Genomic DNA, 15906 nt, shown 5'->3' on the forward strand with positions numbered 1-15906 from the left:
GTATTTACGTCAGTGTAAGCTCTCAGTCGTACAGGAGTGGTCCATTAATGAAAAGGTTTCTTCAGCTATCATCTGTATTTCTTTGAAGGTGTCGGACATTTCGCTTCTTATCCAAGAGGCTTTGTCAGCGAACTAAAATGTTTGCTGGTAACCGGTATTGTGTTATCAACTAGCGCATATTGGCAAATTTGGCTATTGATGGCTTAAATTTGGGAACCTATTCCCATTCCCCTCTTATTTTCGCCAAGCTTCACCTATTTGCTGCGCATGTGCTAAAAACAGATTTGTGGTGTCGTCTGAGCCTCAAAGAACAATTTTGGTGGTAAATGGTTGAAATTCATTTCATTGATGACAATCTGTAGCATCCCGATACGAAACACTGAATTTAAGATAAGTTGAGAAGTATTTAAAGAAAAGAAATGCTTTGCTACAATAAGCAATTATATGCTTTTATGCAGGAGATGATGGGGGTTATCGTTTGCAAATATGGAGTACAGTAAGTATTCTCTCATCAGGAATCACGTTTGTGGTACCAACATTTTCCTTATGTAGAAATTTATGATAATGAGTGTGCTGTATGAATGTGTAAATAAATGTATGGTGTTATGTGTGTGCTGTATAAACATAAATATATAATGTATTTTATTTGTTATAGTATCTATGCTTGTTTGTGACTGTAAAGTGTCCTTGAGAGCTTTGAAAGGCGCTTAAATGTAATGTATTATTATTAACTTACATAACAAAACGAGTTATAAGATAGCAAAATATGTGCATCAACTAAAAACAAAATCTTGAAAAAAAATATAATATGAAAGCAGTTTAATTCTTTGTAAAATAAGAGTCAATTTGTTTTTTTTCCCCCATATATCAAGCATGAAATTACACAATTTTACATTGATTGTGATTTTGTGTTCCGGATATCGCTATTTCCCTTGTACGGAATCGATCTTTGCTATCATTTAGTGGTAAAAAAAAATAATTCCGGATTAAGGAATTTCTGTTCTTGATGAGAGAATACTTCATAACCGGGATCCCGACCCCGCTCACTGTATAAATAATGACAGACAAAGCACTTGTACAAATATTTTAATTGCAAAATGATGCCAGTTATTACATTGAATGAAGCACTGAAACAAGCCACTGTTTGACATTGCGAAATACCATCAACAATCCTTTCCAAAACCCCAAAGAATTAAACCGATCATGTATTAAGTGTGAAAAGGCAAAGGTGGAATATATATAAAAAAAGAGCACAGGAGGCAGAGTATTTACACCGTGATAAAGTGTCTAAGTCTACAAAACGAGAATTGTGTGTAGGCCTCATTTGGAAGAAAAAGTTGTTAAAAAAGAGCAAGCACTACTTGTTTTGATCAAAAACAAGGCACCGATGTTGGGGATGGTGAAAACGCACTGAGAGGATATATTTGGAAAAAAAATCACAATGAAAGGGTGAGCAAAAACATTTTGGTAGCGCCCTCTGTTGGAAATCGATTGCAATGACCGCAGAAAGGCATTTAGTCAGTTCCGAGTTTTTGTTGAATATTCTACTAGTAAGATGAATCCAACTACAGTATAAGCATAACTATTAGGACGTAATTCTGTTTTTTTTTGTCGCAACTTCATGGCATTTCTCCACATTAGGATATTAACTCATTCACTGCCAGACATGTGCAAAAAACATGTCCACTCCAGTGCCATGGTTTTTGTCATTGTCACTCAAATTGCAGGACCCATAGAATATTGAGTTTTAGGACTACACAAACATGCAATGCAGCATAAGAAACCTTACTCTCTTCTTTTATCAGAAAAAAAGTTACTTCCTAAATTAGATGGGTCTGGAGTTATATGATCTTGAAATGAGGGCGGCTGTCCAAATTACAATGCAATACATACACATTTGTTTTATATAGCGCTTTAACAATAGCTGAAGCTGGAACAAAGCGCTAACTTAGAAAAAAAGGGAAATGCTCGTGGAAAAGAAAAAAAAACATTGCCAGCGCTTTATTGGCACCCAAGCATGAAAAAACACATTCGGGAATGGCGCTCCGTCATATTAATTCCCGAATAAATTTGTCAAATGGCAGTGAATGAGTTAAATGATTGACAGCTTTTTGTCTGTATACGATTGTTGCCATTTTCATGACGTCATAGCAAATGGCATCGATATTTTATTTTTATTTTTATTATTTCTGAAATCCAAATGCATATACGTTGAACTTGGGGGTAGGGGTGGGGGAGAAAGAAGCTACAGTGGCAGCACGTGTGATAGAGGGGTCGGGGGGTGGGGTGTCCTGCATTGTAATAGTGCCATCCAGACATTCAAACTGCCCGCTGCTGGTCGTGCTTTAGTGTCATCCAATTGAATAAAAAGAGTCTCGGGCTTGATTGCCTGCAAAACCTGAGCAAACTCTTCAGAAAAAAATACACACATACGTCTTTATTATTTTTAAAAAGAGCTGCGTACAGAGCCTTGAAAAAAAAAAAGTACAAGTGCTCATAGCTCACATTGTTAATTCAAGGTAGAGAAAAATTCAAGACAAGTATACCCTTCATATAAATTAGCAAACTTTATAAGATATTAAAAAGTAATGTGTATTAGGAGAAACATGCTTATATTACCGTGTCTTTCTCCAAAATGTGACTTATTTTTAAATAAATCCTGCCACACTTTGTGACCTTGACTTATTTATGTGACTTATTAAAACATGTCTAAAACACTGCCGTCTGCTGATTGGCCTAAATTAACAAATTGAACTTTGGTCAATCTTACGCATCATTAGGTCCTTCAAATCAGCATTTTTTTATAAACCTAAAGCTTTAAAGTAATTCAACAGAATCATGCAATGCAGTATGTACAACACGAAAAGTATATGATGTCACCAGGTAGATCCTGCTACTGTACTGTATGTATGGAGCCAAATTAAAAGCAGTAAAATCGGAATAATATATGGATCCGTTTTTAATCTTACCCTGTCAATAACTCTATAGTTATTACAAGTATTGATGTCGATGGGAGATTTTTCTAGTTCCTCTTTTACTTTGACTCCACATTGAAAAAGTTGAATAAATGTTATGATGTTGTGGAAGCACAGCAATGGTGACTAGGAAAAAAAAACAAACGTTTAGCAGAACTATGCACAAGTATTTACAGGAGGTTCTGAACACTGGACCTTCCTTGTGTGAGCGTGTGTGTATGACCTAAAAGGGTGAGAACGTGACGGATAGAAAGTTGTACAAAATTCAGATTTGACCTAAAAAAAATTGCTGCTTGAGATTTTTTTGTGATAGGAGTGACAAGTTCTTCTAAAAAAAACAAAGTGAAAACTATGCAAGTGCCACGGTGAGAGGAATATTTTGGTGCCAATTTGAAAAAAAAAAAATAATTCAAAAGCCAAAAAAAGTGATTTTTGTATGTGTAAATGTGTATTCTGAAGCAGCAAATGAATTCTAGTTGCTACCTCGGCCATAAGGTGGCAATAGAGGACGTGGAAAGCTATGTAGCGTTTAAAAAAAAAAAAAAATCAACAAATCAGAGTCTACATGGACTCCTCCACAGAATCATCATCATCCAAAGATAAGGGCAGGTAAAGGTCCTGTAAATACACACACACAAAAAGTGTTGAAATGGTGCGTTGAAGAATTTTTAAACAAAAACAAAGCATGTGTGATTGGTACCTTCTGCTGGGTGCCGAGCGCAGGACTGGTAGGGGTTGAAGTGGGCGAGTGCTTTGAGACCGGGGTGGAAATTTGGCTGCTGGAGCCTGTCCCATTGGCTGAGAGGAAAAACAAACCTCATTACACAGGAATCAAAAGCAGCGTTTAATTTTACGCAGCACCGTAGAAGGTTTTTTTTTTTGTTCTTTCTATGCCACAACTTTACCCTGTCATTTTCATTCCTCCAAAGGCTGGAGGGGGGGGAGGGGGGGGGAGGGGGGATCGTTTGTTTGGTTCTAATTGTATGCATACCCGAGAGAAGCACCAGTGTTGTGAAAGTGCTTTAAAATAAGCGTTTTGTCTGACTACAAGAGATTAAAAAAAAATTGGAGCAAACATCCAGCTAGGTGTCCACTGAGTGGCAAGTTAAACTGGATGTGGAACGGTCGCGGCTTGGAATTGAAGCGGATTTACGTGACAGTCTCTTTTAGTCAATGGATGCTACAGCTTCACGTTTACTTTCAACATTTAGCTCGGAGCAGACGTGAACGTTCCGCCATGATGTCTCTGAGCCACTGGTGAAAAGGACGCTTTGATCCTCTTTTTAATCTAGAACTGCTTCATACAACAAAGAGGGTGCAGAAAGTGCTTAAGATTGAATGACTGTCTTTTGTGTTGTCTCACATTATTTGTTATTTAGTTTTTTTGTTGTTGTTTTGGCTGCAAGATGGCGCCGTGAGAGTGGCTGCCTTTACAGCAGCTCCTGTGTTTTGTTTTTCTACTTCTTCCGCTTACTTTCATCACTTTGCTGCTGTGAAATCTAAATTTCTCCACTGTGAGACTAATAATAATAATATTGTGGGACGAATAAAGGTTTTCTGATTCTGAATAATAATAATAAATTTCATTTATAAGCGCCATTCAAAACTCTCAAGGACACTTTACAGTCACAGGATACTTTTTCTGCGGGTGAGGAGTGGCAACCACAATAAAGGCTAATCCAATCCAATTTAAAACACAAATTGTGTTTAAAATACTCTGCTAAATCCACCATCAAGGAGAACGCCACCCAAAAGCCACACAACAATATTATCACGAGTTACATGAACTCGTCACAGTTGATGTGATCTTCTGAATTCTCTCATGGAATCCATTTTACCAAGTTGCAAGAAAAGGACCTTACTTGATTCAGCGGGAGACTTGCAGCGTTTGACCGAGCCGGGACTCTTGATTAAACTACGATGAACTTTCTGATTCTTCATCACCCTGCACTCTGAAATGGAAATGGAAGAGAAAATATATTTTGTGTTGTGTCACATTATTATTTTTTTACTTCAAGATGGCACCTCAACAGTAGCTGCCTTTACAGCAGCTCTTGTATTTTGTTTTTGCTGCTGTGAAATGTAAATTTCTTTTGAGGCAATAGGGGGTGGGGGGAAATGTAGCCCTAAAAAAGAGGCAGAATATGGCGACAAAGCTCAGTGTAAGGAATTAATCAGCCTGTAATTGTAATTCCTTACACGGAGCTTTGTCGCCCTCTTCTGCCACTTTTTGGTGCAACACAAAGTTTTCAGACCAAACAAGTACAGCAAAATGCATTGACGTGATGGAAGGACTGCTACAATGTGTCCTTTTTTCGGTCAGGGGCGTTCCTTCAGTGACGTAGGGTGAGGAGCCGTCACCAACTCAAAAACAAGAAAGAAAAAGAACAAAAGATTTGATGTGAGTACAGAGACATGCGAAGAGGATTGCTTGAACCTTTCGCAAAGATGTCAGTCGCGTCCCATTCGTCGGTCTCAGCCTGTCGCCGGGCAGATTAATGTCTCTTTTTCCTACCTTTTGCTTATTCCCGCTGCTGCCTGGAGATAAGAAAATCCCTTTCCTGTCTCCTCATTTCGCCCCCCTCCTCAACAATTATTGAGCGCCACAGGCAATATTAAGCCGATTTAAGCACAATTGAGGTACTAAAATAACAAAATAGCTCTTAGGGAGATTGCTGAACAGTTTCACACTACTGCAACCGCAGTTGAAATGTTGATACATATATTAATAAAGCAAAGCACCTTTTTTTAAGAGTTTGTGTATGGGATTTTGATTAACGCATATGCCAATTACCATTCTCATCCAGAGAGAAGTCATCCTGGGCGTAGCGGAACTTCTCAGGTCCACATGCAATGAAGACGTCATCGTCCCCAAAGAAGTCTTGAAGGCAAGTCACCTAGAAAGTGAGAACGGGGAGAGAAAAAAAAAAAATCACATAGAGGGATTATTATTCATGATGTTAGCCACTTATCACATTATGACTTTTTTATGGGGTGGGTAAATACTTATTTGTTGCTGAATTAATATTTTATCTGTGTTTCTTCCCCACGGTAAAAAAATGATGAATTTAACTAATTCGCTGCCATTTTCGAATTTATTCGTGTGACATGGAGCGCCAGTTTTGGTTTTTCTTGCAGGGGGGGGGGGGGTCCCAATAAAGCACTGGTCAGACCTCTGGTAGTGTTTTTCCCTTCCAGGGGGGGGGGGGGGGCATTTGCCCTTTGTCCATGTTAGCGCTTTGTTCCAGCTTCAATTGTTGTTAAAGCGCTATATAAATCAATATGTATGCTTTGTATTCTATTTTTAACAACCGCCCCCATTTCAAGCTCAGATAACTCCAGACCCATATAACTTAGAAATTAATGCTTTTCAGATGAAAGATGAGAGTCTAAGGTTTCTTACTCTCAATTGAATTATAACAATAATAAATTGTATCTATAAGTGCCTTTCAAATCTCTCAAGGGCACTTTACAGGCTCAGGATAAGAACATTTTTTTTTCCGCGGGTGACCAGCGTTCACTCAACCCAAAGTGTACACCACGAACTCATATAAAATAGTCATCGGCACAATAACAGTCAAAGTAAAACTACTCACTATTTGATGACAATGCTATTACCTTGAAATGGGCATTCTTTTTCCTTCATTTCTAAATGCTAGCTGGCTGTCTCATTGCTTTAGTTGTATAAAATGAATGTTTATGTAGTCCTAAAACTCAATATTTTCTGTGGATCCTGCAATTTGAGTGAAAATGACAACAAAAAAAAAACACACATTCTTGTACATAGTCTGGCAGTGAATGAGTATTCTTAACTTGAATACAGACACCAATTATCATTTGACAGCGCTAATGCTAATATGCTATAAACAGGCAACTGTTATTACCTCAAGTAGTAGACATTGGAAAAACACAAGCGCCAATTCCGAAAAGCCCACTGACACAACAAGCCCTCAGACATTGTCGTATAAGGTTACGGACGTCTTTGCTGTAACATTTAATCATTCAACTTCCATCGTTGGGGGAACTTTTAAATCCGCGGCAGCTGTTATGCCCTTAGTGCACCTTCTGCTTTGCTTTTCAATCTGAAAGGCCTCTTTAGCATATTAGCTTGTTCAATACATTGGCACCAAAATCGTTTTACTTCATATTTCTTGATGATCCATTTCGTACTTTTGTCCAGAAATATATATAAGTTTCACTATTAGCACACCATATATTGAAGATGAGATGTGATGGACGCCACATTTGGCGACGCATCATATCACATTTGCTGATACACATCTAAACTATGAGCTGCAGATAATTCGGGAAGGTCCCGCCTGCCCAAGCAGCTGTTCTGGCCAACAAGATCCAAGTGTGAACTGGCGACTTCCTGGCATGGCATCCAACAGCTGTACCCACCCTCTCAATGGCTCATAGTGCGCTTAGTGACCCCCGCACCCCGTCGCCCTTCCCCTGCCAACTGGATTAAAAATAAGGATGATCCACAGTGATGAGTAGAGATTATACTTTGACTCATGGGATTAAATGGTAATTAGCTACCTGCTAATTAGCTAGCCAGTGCTATTTTCACAATGCATTTTTAAGCATCAGTAAAAGGATTCGATGCATGTTACTTTTCATGACTATGGGTGTGGCAAGAAGATATGGTAGCTTCAGGGAGATACCCCCCACCACCAACAACAGCCTGCAGGGGAGAGGCTGGAATGTCTTAAGAAGCTTTAAGAAGAGAGACGATTAAATGGATAACCTGGTTATCGGAAAGACCGCCACCTTAAACTCTCAGCGGGAATACGCATGCACTCAAAAGGCAGCTGTGGACACTGTGCAGGCCAGACTACCCGCCTTTCCAACATCCAATTGGGTCACCATCAACAATTGAGATTAACTCATTCACTGGCAGACGATGTGCAAAAATGCGTCCATTCCAGTGCCAGGGTTTTTGTCATTGTCACTCAAATTTCACGACCCACCGAATATTGAGTTTTAGGACTACATAAACATTCAGTACAGCGTTACAAACCTGAGACACTCTTTTTTTTTCATTAGAAAAAGAGTTCATTCCTAAATTATATGGGTCTGGAGTTATTTGATCTTGAAATGAGGGCAGCTGTCCAAAATACAAAATATGCATATTGGTTCATATATCGCTTCTTTCATCAGAAAAAAAAAAAGAGTTAATTGCTAAGTTTCATGAGCCTGGAGTTATATGAGCTTGAAATGAGGGCGGCTGTCCAAAATCCAATGCTATACATATACATTGGTTTATATAGCGCTTTAACAACAGCTGAAGCTGGAACAAAGCACTAACATGGGGAAAAAAGGGGAAATGCTGCCCCCCGTGGAAGGGAAAAACATTGCCAGAGGTCTGGCAAGCGCTTTATCGGCATCCAAGCATGAAAAAAACAAAACCAGAATTAGGGAATGGCGCTCTACGTCATATTTTCAATTCCCAAATAAATTCGTGAATGAACTGATATGTCACTACGTGTATAAACAAATTGTTCTATTTTCCTTTCGTGTCAAAACTGTACTCGGAAATGTCTACATCTATCCCCGCCCTGCAAAAAAATACATTAAAAAAAAAAAAAAATCACCCACATAAAATGAATTCAAAATTCAATAAATTTAAAAGTTCTAATAATAAAAAAAATTGCAAGCAATACACATTGGACCTATTAGTATTCAGATCTATCTACAATTGATCAAAAAAAACTGTCAAAGTTGCTTTAGGTATGACACAGAAAAACAGCTTGGAAATGTATCGGCTTTCAAGATGGGGAGGGGACAAAAAAAGACCTCAAATCCAAGAATATGAAATAAAATGTTCAGTATTGTGGTTTTTTTAAAGAATAAATTCTGCACGACTATAAATCAGAGGCTTCTCCTGTCACATCCCACTGAAACACCCTCCCCCAAACTCCACCCACCTTCCACTCAGACCCCCGCCCCCAATCTCTGCTTGACCAGCTGTCAAGAAAACATGACCTCCCGATGGGGTCGAGTGTATTTATCACCATAAAGATGACAAATGAGCTTTTGACGATTTGAAGTTTGTGAAGAAAAAGTAGGTCCCTCCAACAATCCCACTAGCCCCTTCGGGACAGAGCTATTTAAGAAACTAGTTCAACCTAAGGCATCCTGAGATGCCACCTGGCGAAATAACCACACACAGAATGGCCATAGCATCTCCACCGAGTTCGCGAGCTTCTATGACCTCCATGTGACCTTGGTGCACCAACAGCACTTTCCGATTAACCCTCATCTGAAACACACATGAGTTATTCCGGCTGAGATAGATCTGCACAGTCATGGGGGGCCAGCTGGTGTCTGATCTGGTTGCCCCCCCCCCCCCCAACCCCCATAGTCCCTCCCACATCCTGGAGGAAGCCAGCATCCTATTTGTCTGACTGATATTAGCCAGAGCGTCATTAAAATACAATTCTTCCTCCTCCCCCGAGGTTACGAGTTGATGGTTTTAAAATGGCTGCTCCATATACGCTGACCACACCCTGATTTAAAGCTAAGTGTGAGTGTGTGTGTGTGTGTGAAGTGATATCTTCCAAGTGAAATGAATAGTGAACACCCAAACGTAAATCACAAAAAAAGCCCACTCAGCATCTCACAGCCTTTGTAAAAAAAAAAACCCCGAATCCATCCCGGTAGAGCTTATCGCCATGACAACAGCTTCCGCAGCGAGGCCAAGAGAGCGGGCCGACTGCAAAAAAGCAGACCATTCTTCCCCTCTTAGCAGACGCATTTGGCCTTTAAGACGCCACAAACGCATATCTGCATCCATCTTCTATGCTGCAAATCATTCCGTGTCATTAGCCTTTTTATTGTCGGTGACAAGGAAGTCCGCCTACTCATTGTTACACAGATGAACAATTAAAAAAAACAATTTAAAGCATGGTCAGAAATGCAGCTTAACCAAACCGTTTCGCCAATCTAGCATGTGGCATGTATTTAATTACAAATTAGCATTAATCAATTCAATACAAACCACACACTGCAGATTCAACACAAAAGATCCATCGGGGATTAGATAAAAGCTAATTCAATGCGAAATTTATCAGATGCGTTTTAAGACAATGGGAACAATTAACCGCCTTGTCAGCAAAAAAAAAAAAGCCTCCAAAGATGGTAAATTACTGCTGAATGTGTTGGCCCCACCCATTTTCGACACAAATGAAAAGCAGCACTGTGTCAAATTAATTTGGGTCCAAAATGTAGTCAAAAATAACAAACCAATCAATCACATCATAACCTGCATTGATTGTCAACTTTCACACCCACGAGATTGCGAGATGTGAAATCGGGGAGACCGATCCACACCAGCTGCGCTCTCTCTTTGTGCCGGGGATGTGGTTACCTAGCAACCAGGCCTAGCAGCTATCGCTATGCAATGGTAAGAGGAGGAGGAGCGGGTAAAGTCAGGGAGGGGCAGTCACTGCATCAATAATGCTTTTTTACTGGATTACCTTGAACGCATCGTGGTTAGAAAACTCAAAAAGTGGGCGGGGCAAGGGCGTACCTGTTTGCCATCCAGCGTGTAGATCCTTTTAACCACCCCGCTTTCAAGCTTGATGGCTTCGGTGATGTCGGTGAGCACCTGCTCGAAAGAATGCGCCGTCTTCTTATTGAGCAGGACGCGCACGGCCTTGCGCGGCTTGACGCCGCTTCGCATCACCGTCACCAGTTTGGGTCGAACGAAATCTTTGCTTTGCTCCCTGGGCTCGCTCGCGGCGCGGGCCGCCAACGATTGAATGTTCCTTTGGCTGGCCGAGGCCTTCACGTTCACCGACCAGTTGGGGTTGACGTTCCTGGTGTAGTCCACTTTCTTGAAGGAGTTCTCTGAAGCGCAAACGTAGCTTTCCCCTGAGAAGGTAGCGCAACACGGCGTCAGGTTAGCGTTTCACCGCCGTGTGGAAATTGGAGCGTCCCGGTGGCGCTCTCATTACTCCCGCAGAGAAATTTAACCTTTAAATCTAATTGAAATGTTCAGAGGGAGTTTCAAGTTTAATCCAACAAGAGTATTTCTATTCAAGGATAAACACGTTTGTAGACAATAATTAATCCATTAAATAAATAAATTCGCCTGACTAGTTCCTATCACAATATTCTGTCGGTGGACTAAAAATTACACATTCAAATTCACTTTTTTTTATCATCTCACAGGGGCGGCCATTTTGTCACGCACAGTCGACAACATTAAGTACGCAACAAACATCGTAAATTTAAAACAGATTCTTATCTTACAGATAGTAGACAGGATGAACTTAATACAACTAAAAATCGTAAATAGAGATATGAAACTGAGCTAGGCTAGTTTAGTAGCGCGCAACACCAAGCGGCCATTTTAAACCAACTGGATACTTTTCGTGATATTGACAATTCCAAGATGGCGCCTGAGTAGGCAGCCGTCAGCAAATGCTTTTGTTGTTGTTTTTGTGTTTTCTTTTTTCACTTGTTGTTGTGCGTCGTGTGGAATGGATGCGGAGAGTTTTTTGAGCATTTTTTGCGGAGAGTTTTTTGAGCATTTTTTGGTCACGACATTCATCAAGGAGGAGACTGTGCTGAGCGGTTGCGCCTTTTCGGTAGCCCGAATATGCCAGCACCGTTTTTGATTTGGAAGGAGTGTTAGTGCCATTTGACTGTCATCGCTGAATAGTTGGGGCAATTGTGCTTTTTTGTGCCTGATGGAGGACATTGATTCGGAAAAAGACGAAAGGAAAAGAAGAATAGGCCGCACTGTCGCGCCTTGGAATTGAAGCGGATTTACATGGGGCAGGAGATGGGAGACAATCTCTCTTCGTTAAAGGATACTGAATCTCCGTGCTTGCTTTCAACATTTAGCTTTTAGCAGATGTGCACATTTCACCATGATGTCCTTGATCCACTGGTGAAAAGGACGCTTTGATCCTCTCCTGTTTCATCCCGAACTGCTTCATTCAAAAAAGATGGTGCAGAAAGCGTGTTTTGTGTTGTGTCATATTTGTTTTTTTTTTTATTGTTGTTTTGACTTCAAGATGGCGCTGTGAGAGTGGCTACGTTTACAGCAGCTCCTGTATTTTGTTTTTCTACTTCTTCCTTTCCTTTTACTTTCATCATTTTGCTGCTGTGAAATGTAAATTTCTCCACTGCAAGACTAATAAAGGCTAATCCAATCCAACTCATCTAAAGCAGAGCACACTATGAAGGTTTCATGTCACCGGATGCTTCCATTTTCAGAAAGTAGCTTTAACTCTGGTCATGTAATGTAGCTTAGAAAGTATGGAAAGCACGAGAAACAAAAAACAGAAGGTGAAAAGAGGGAGGGGAGGATAAAAGAGAGAACATTTGGCAAAAAAAAAAGCACAGAAGGCAACAATTAGCCAAAATGTGCCAATATTACAGCAAAGACAAAAAAATAAAACAGCGTTGTAGGAAATTGAGCAATTCTACCACACAAGATGAACAACTATCAATATAGCTCCTCCCCCTTTAAAAAAATAACTCAATTTCTCAAATAAGAAATTACAATTGTCAAATTCAAACTTCATTTTGCCACGTGTGCGTCTGTTCCAGCTCACCTTCCTCCAGTTCATCCAGCGCCGAGATCCGACTGGCGCCATCGATGCTGAAGATAAAGCGGACACCCTGAGGCAAGTTAATGTGGTCGGAAAGCGAGCGCGTCAGGTCGGCCAGTAGGGCGTCGAAGGTGCGAAATCTGTCGCTGGCCACGGCGTACACGATGCCCTTGAAATAACGGTCGCCGTTTCGGTAGAAGCGGACTTTCTTGGCTTTCTTCTCGTTGCTCAGGGCTTGCAGGGTGCGCGTACGGTAGAAGCTGCAATGGGCGCTGTGCGTCGGGCTGGGGAGTCCGTTCAAGCGGCCGCCGCCGCGTGGGGATCGCGACGTCTTGTCTCGCTCGTCAAAGTGTGCAAAGTCGAGCTCCATGGCGAGAAAGAGTTGGGCGTACTTTTGCAGTGGGACGGCTCCACAAATCCTACAAATTGCCAAAAACATACAAGATTGATAACTAGGTAGTATTCAATATTAACTCATTCACTGCCAGACGTGGAAAAAAAAATGTGTCCACTCCAGTGCCAGGGTTTTTGTCATCACTCGAATTCCAGGACCCACAGAATATTGAGTTTTAGGACTACATCAACATTCAATGCAGTGTTAGAAACCTTAGACTCTTTTCTTTCATCATCAAAAAAAGAGTTAATTCCTAAATCATATGGGTCTGGAGTTATCTGAGCTTGAAATGGGGACAGCTGTACAAAATACAATACAATACAATACAATACATACATATTTTGTTTATATAGCGCTTTAACAGCTGCTTAAGCTGGAATAAAGCGCTAACATGGAAAAAAGGGAAATGCTCCCCCCTTGTGGAAGGGAAACACATTGCCAGAGGTCTGACCAGCGCTTTATCGGCACCCATGGTGTCCAAATTTTTTGCAAAGGGTGTTGCCATTTGGTGTGTTAAAAATGTAAGGTGGACATTCTTTTCCATATAACAGCAAATAATTTAAATACATTTCAGCGAGCCATTCTGTGATTCACATTTTTTTTTTTTTAGCTATCCTAAACATGTGTTTTGGTTCATTTGAAACATGCATATCAAAATTTAATGGAATTGAATAGTCATTTAACGTCACTTTAACTTTTTGTAACAGTTGAACACAATTATTGATTGGCGCCATTTTAGATTTTTTTAATTTAGAAAATCGCTATTGTCGGAAATTGGGGGGCTCATTCAGTCGATTACTCGTACTAATTTGCTGTTCTAATTGAGCCTCTAGATGGCCGCACTGAGCACACACAAGTAACAACGCTACATGTGGGCGAGACGTTATTGCTTTTATGACAGAGGCTGCGGACCGGATGAAAATTGACCGTGGGCCGCATTTGGCCCGCGGGCCGCACCTTGGACACATTGCTCTGCGGATAGATATCTAACAAGTGAAACATGATTTTCAATGAGGCTAAATGCTCCTCCTGCTACTTGAGTTAAATATGCAAATTACTGCCCATTAAACAATCACCAAGCCGCGCTTTGAGTTGAGGAGTCCCAACAATGGAGGACCAGCCATCTATTTCGAACTTAAGCACAGTTGCGTCGCTACACCCACACCTCACCTGCACCCCATTTCGATACTCAACGTCAAGTACACCAGCTGCTATACATTTTAGAAGAATATTCTAGTTTCTACACCAAAATAAGGATAATGGGATGGTTAAGTGAGTGTTGATAAAAGTTTGTTGAGAAGGACATCTCTGTTCGTATTGAGGTCATATGCAAATTCTTCTCCACCAAAAGTCAGCCAACCAATCATTTGCATACCTGGTTTGGCTTTTCCACAACATTAGAAGCATTTATTGTCCTACATTAATTCAATTCAGGTGCGACTCGGGGTTCGAGTCCATTTCCTGATTGATTCATTCTATCCCAACACTTTTGCTTGCTACTTTTAACCATTTTTTTTCTTCACAATTCACAACTTCAGAACATAGCAAAGTGGTATTACGGCAAATAAAAGCAATTTCTGTTTGAGACCCACAAACTAAATGTCTCACGAGCTCCAAAAAAACCCTCAGCATTCCATGTAGACCGCAGAAATATCATCCATGGCCTTTGAAATCCACAAGAAGCCCTCGGGTGGGTTTTACAAGAGCTTTGGTGACAGGGGTGTGACCGGTGGTGCGCGTAAAGTGACAAAGAGCAGGTTCCGAGGCCATCTGCGACTCCCCAAAAAAATGACCCTTCCTCTTCAGAGCACTAAATGGAAGGACAGTCCATTGTCTGCATCCAAGCTTTCATTTTTTAAGGTGACATCACCCATCATAGCGCGTGCTACTACGGATAACCGCGCTCGTCTATTTATTTTATCATTTCAATTCACATTCCCAGAACATTTACTATCAATCAGATTAATTGATTACATTCCAATAGAGCAAGCCTGATTGTATGGGCGGGGGAATAATGCCTTTTGTATTTTTTTTTTTTTTTTTTTGGGGGGGGGGGTTGTTGGTTATCTACCGGCGACTTTAAACTCAGAATGTGACACTGTCGCCCCACATAAAATGTCATCTAGATGACCTCACAAAATGGTGGCAGCAAAGTTCATTTAATTGACTGCATCATTTCCTGATAACAATTACTTGCACATGGCAGACGACGGGTTTTCTTTCTTTGTTTGTTACAAAATGTACAAAATGCTACAAAGCAACTCTCATATATATCCATAACTTGGAAAATAACTCAAACGCTGTTTTGTAAAGTCTAAAAAAAAAACTAAAATCTTCTTTTTGTACCCGCAAACGACTCACCTGCGTGGATGCTTGTGGCAGTTGAACGGAGCGTGTGCACAAGTGGGAGTGTGTCCGAGCGTGTACGTGCTCGTGAGTCAACGCTGCAGGGAAGAAGAAGGGGAAAAAAGTCCACGCCGTCTCTGCTCGCCTTTGTCTGCCGGTCGCTGCCTGCTTGATTCACTGGGAGTCCGCTGGGTCCTAGTGCCGGCGCGTAGGTGGTGGGCACGCCCACTTTGATCAATACGTATTATTGGTGCCAGGAAAAAAGTGGGTCATTAGGTTTTGAGTCAGATGGAAGCTCACTCTCTCTCTCGTTCTTTCTGTCTGTCTCTCATTTTCTTTCTCTTTCACTTTCTCTCTCTCTTATTTTCTATTTCTCTCTCCCCCTCTCTCTCTTTTCTCTCTAGCTCACTCTCTCATTTTCTCTCTCTCTCTTGCTCACATTTTCTTTCTCTCTCACACATTTTCTTTCTCTCTCCCTTTCTTTCCCTGTTTCACTCTGTCATTTTCTTTCTCTCTTATTTTCTCTCTCTCTCTTGCTCACTCATCTGTCTCTCTTTCTCATTTACTTTCTCTCACATGCTCTCTCATCCTCTCTCTTACTCTCTCTATTTCTCATTAACTT

General features: G+C 40.8%; 1 protein-coding gene across 1 annotated transcript; it reads right to left on the reverse strand.

Moving 5' to 3' along the window:
- Nucleotides 1–1069: 1069 nt before the first annotated feature.
- LOC148886578 (neuronal migration protein doublecortin-like) lies at nt 1070–15608 on the reverse strand. Its single transcript, XM_089016313.1, has 7 exons — nt 15300–15608; nt 12548–12963; nt 10510–10853; nt 5770–5872; nt 4838–4927; nt 3676–3773; nt 1070–3593 (listed from the first exon to the last, which is right to left on the reverse strand). Exons 2-7 carry the CDS (start codon nt 12912–12914, stop codon nt 3537–3539), a joined length of 1059 nt encoding a protein of 352 aa, XP_088872439.1. The 5' UTR covers nt 12915–12963; nt 15300–15608; the 3' UTR covers nt 1070–3536.
- Nucleotides 15609–15906: the final 298 nt, after the last annotated feature.

Source organism: Hippocampus bargibanti, linkage group LG16 (assembly GCF_051943395.1).
Source record: "Hippocampus bargibanti isolate YZ-2025 linkage group LG16, ASM5194339v1, whole genome shotgun sequence".
Lineage (NCBI taxonomy): Eukaryota > Metazoa > Chordata > Actinopteri > Syngnathiformes > Syngnathidae > Hippocampus > Hippocampus bargibanti.

Coding starts and splice junctions, on each gene's coding strand:
- LOC148886578 (XM_089016313.1), bottom strand. CDS start 12,914: ATGGAGCTCGACTTTGCACACTTTGACGAGCGAGACAAGACGTCGCGA. Junction 10,854..12,547: donor GCTGGATGAACTGGAGGAAG/GTGAGCTGGAAC, acceptor CTACCTTCTCAG/GGGAAAGCTACGTTTGCGCT. Junction 3,774..4,837: donor CAAGTCTCCCGCTGAATCAA/GTAAGGTCCTTT, acceptor TTTTCCTCTCAG/CCAATGGGACAGGCTCCAGC.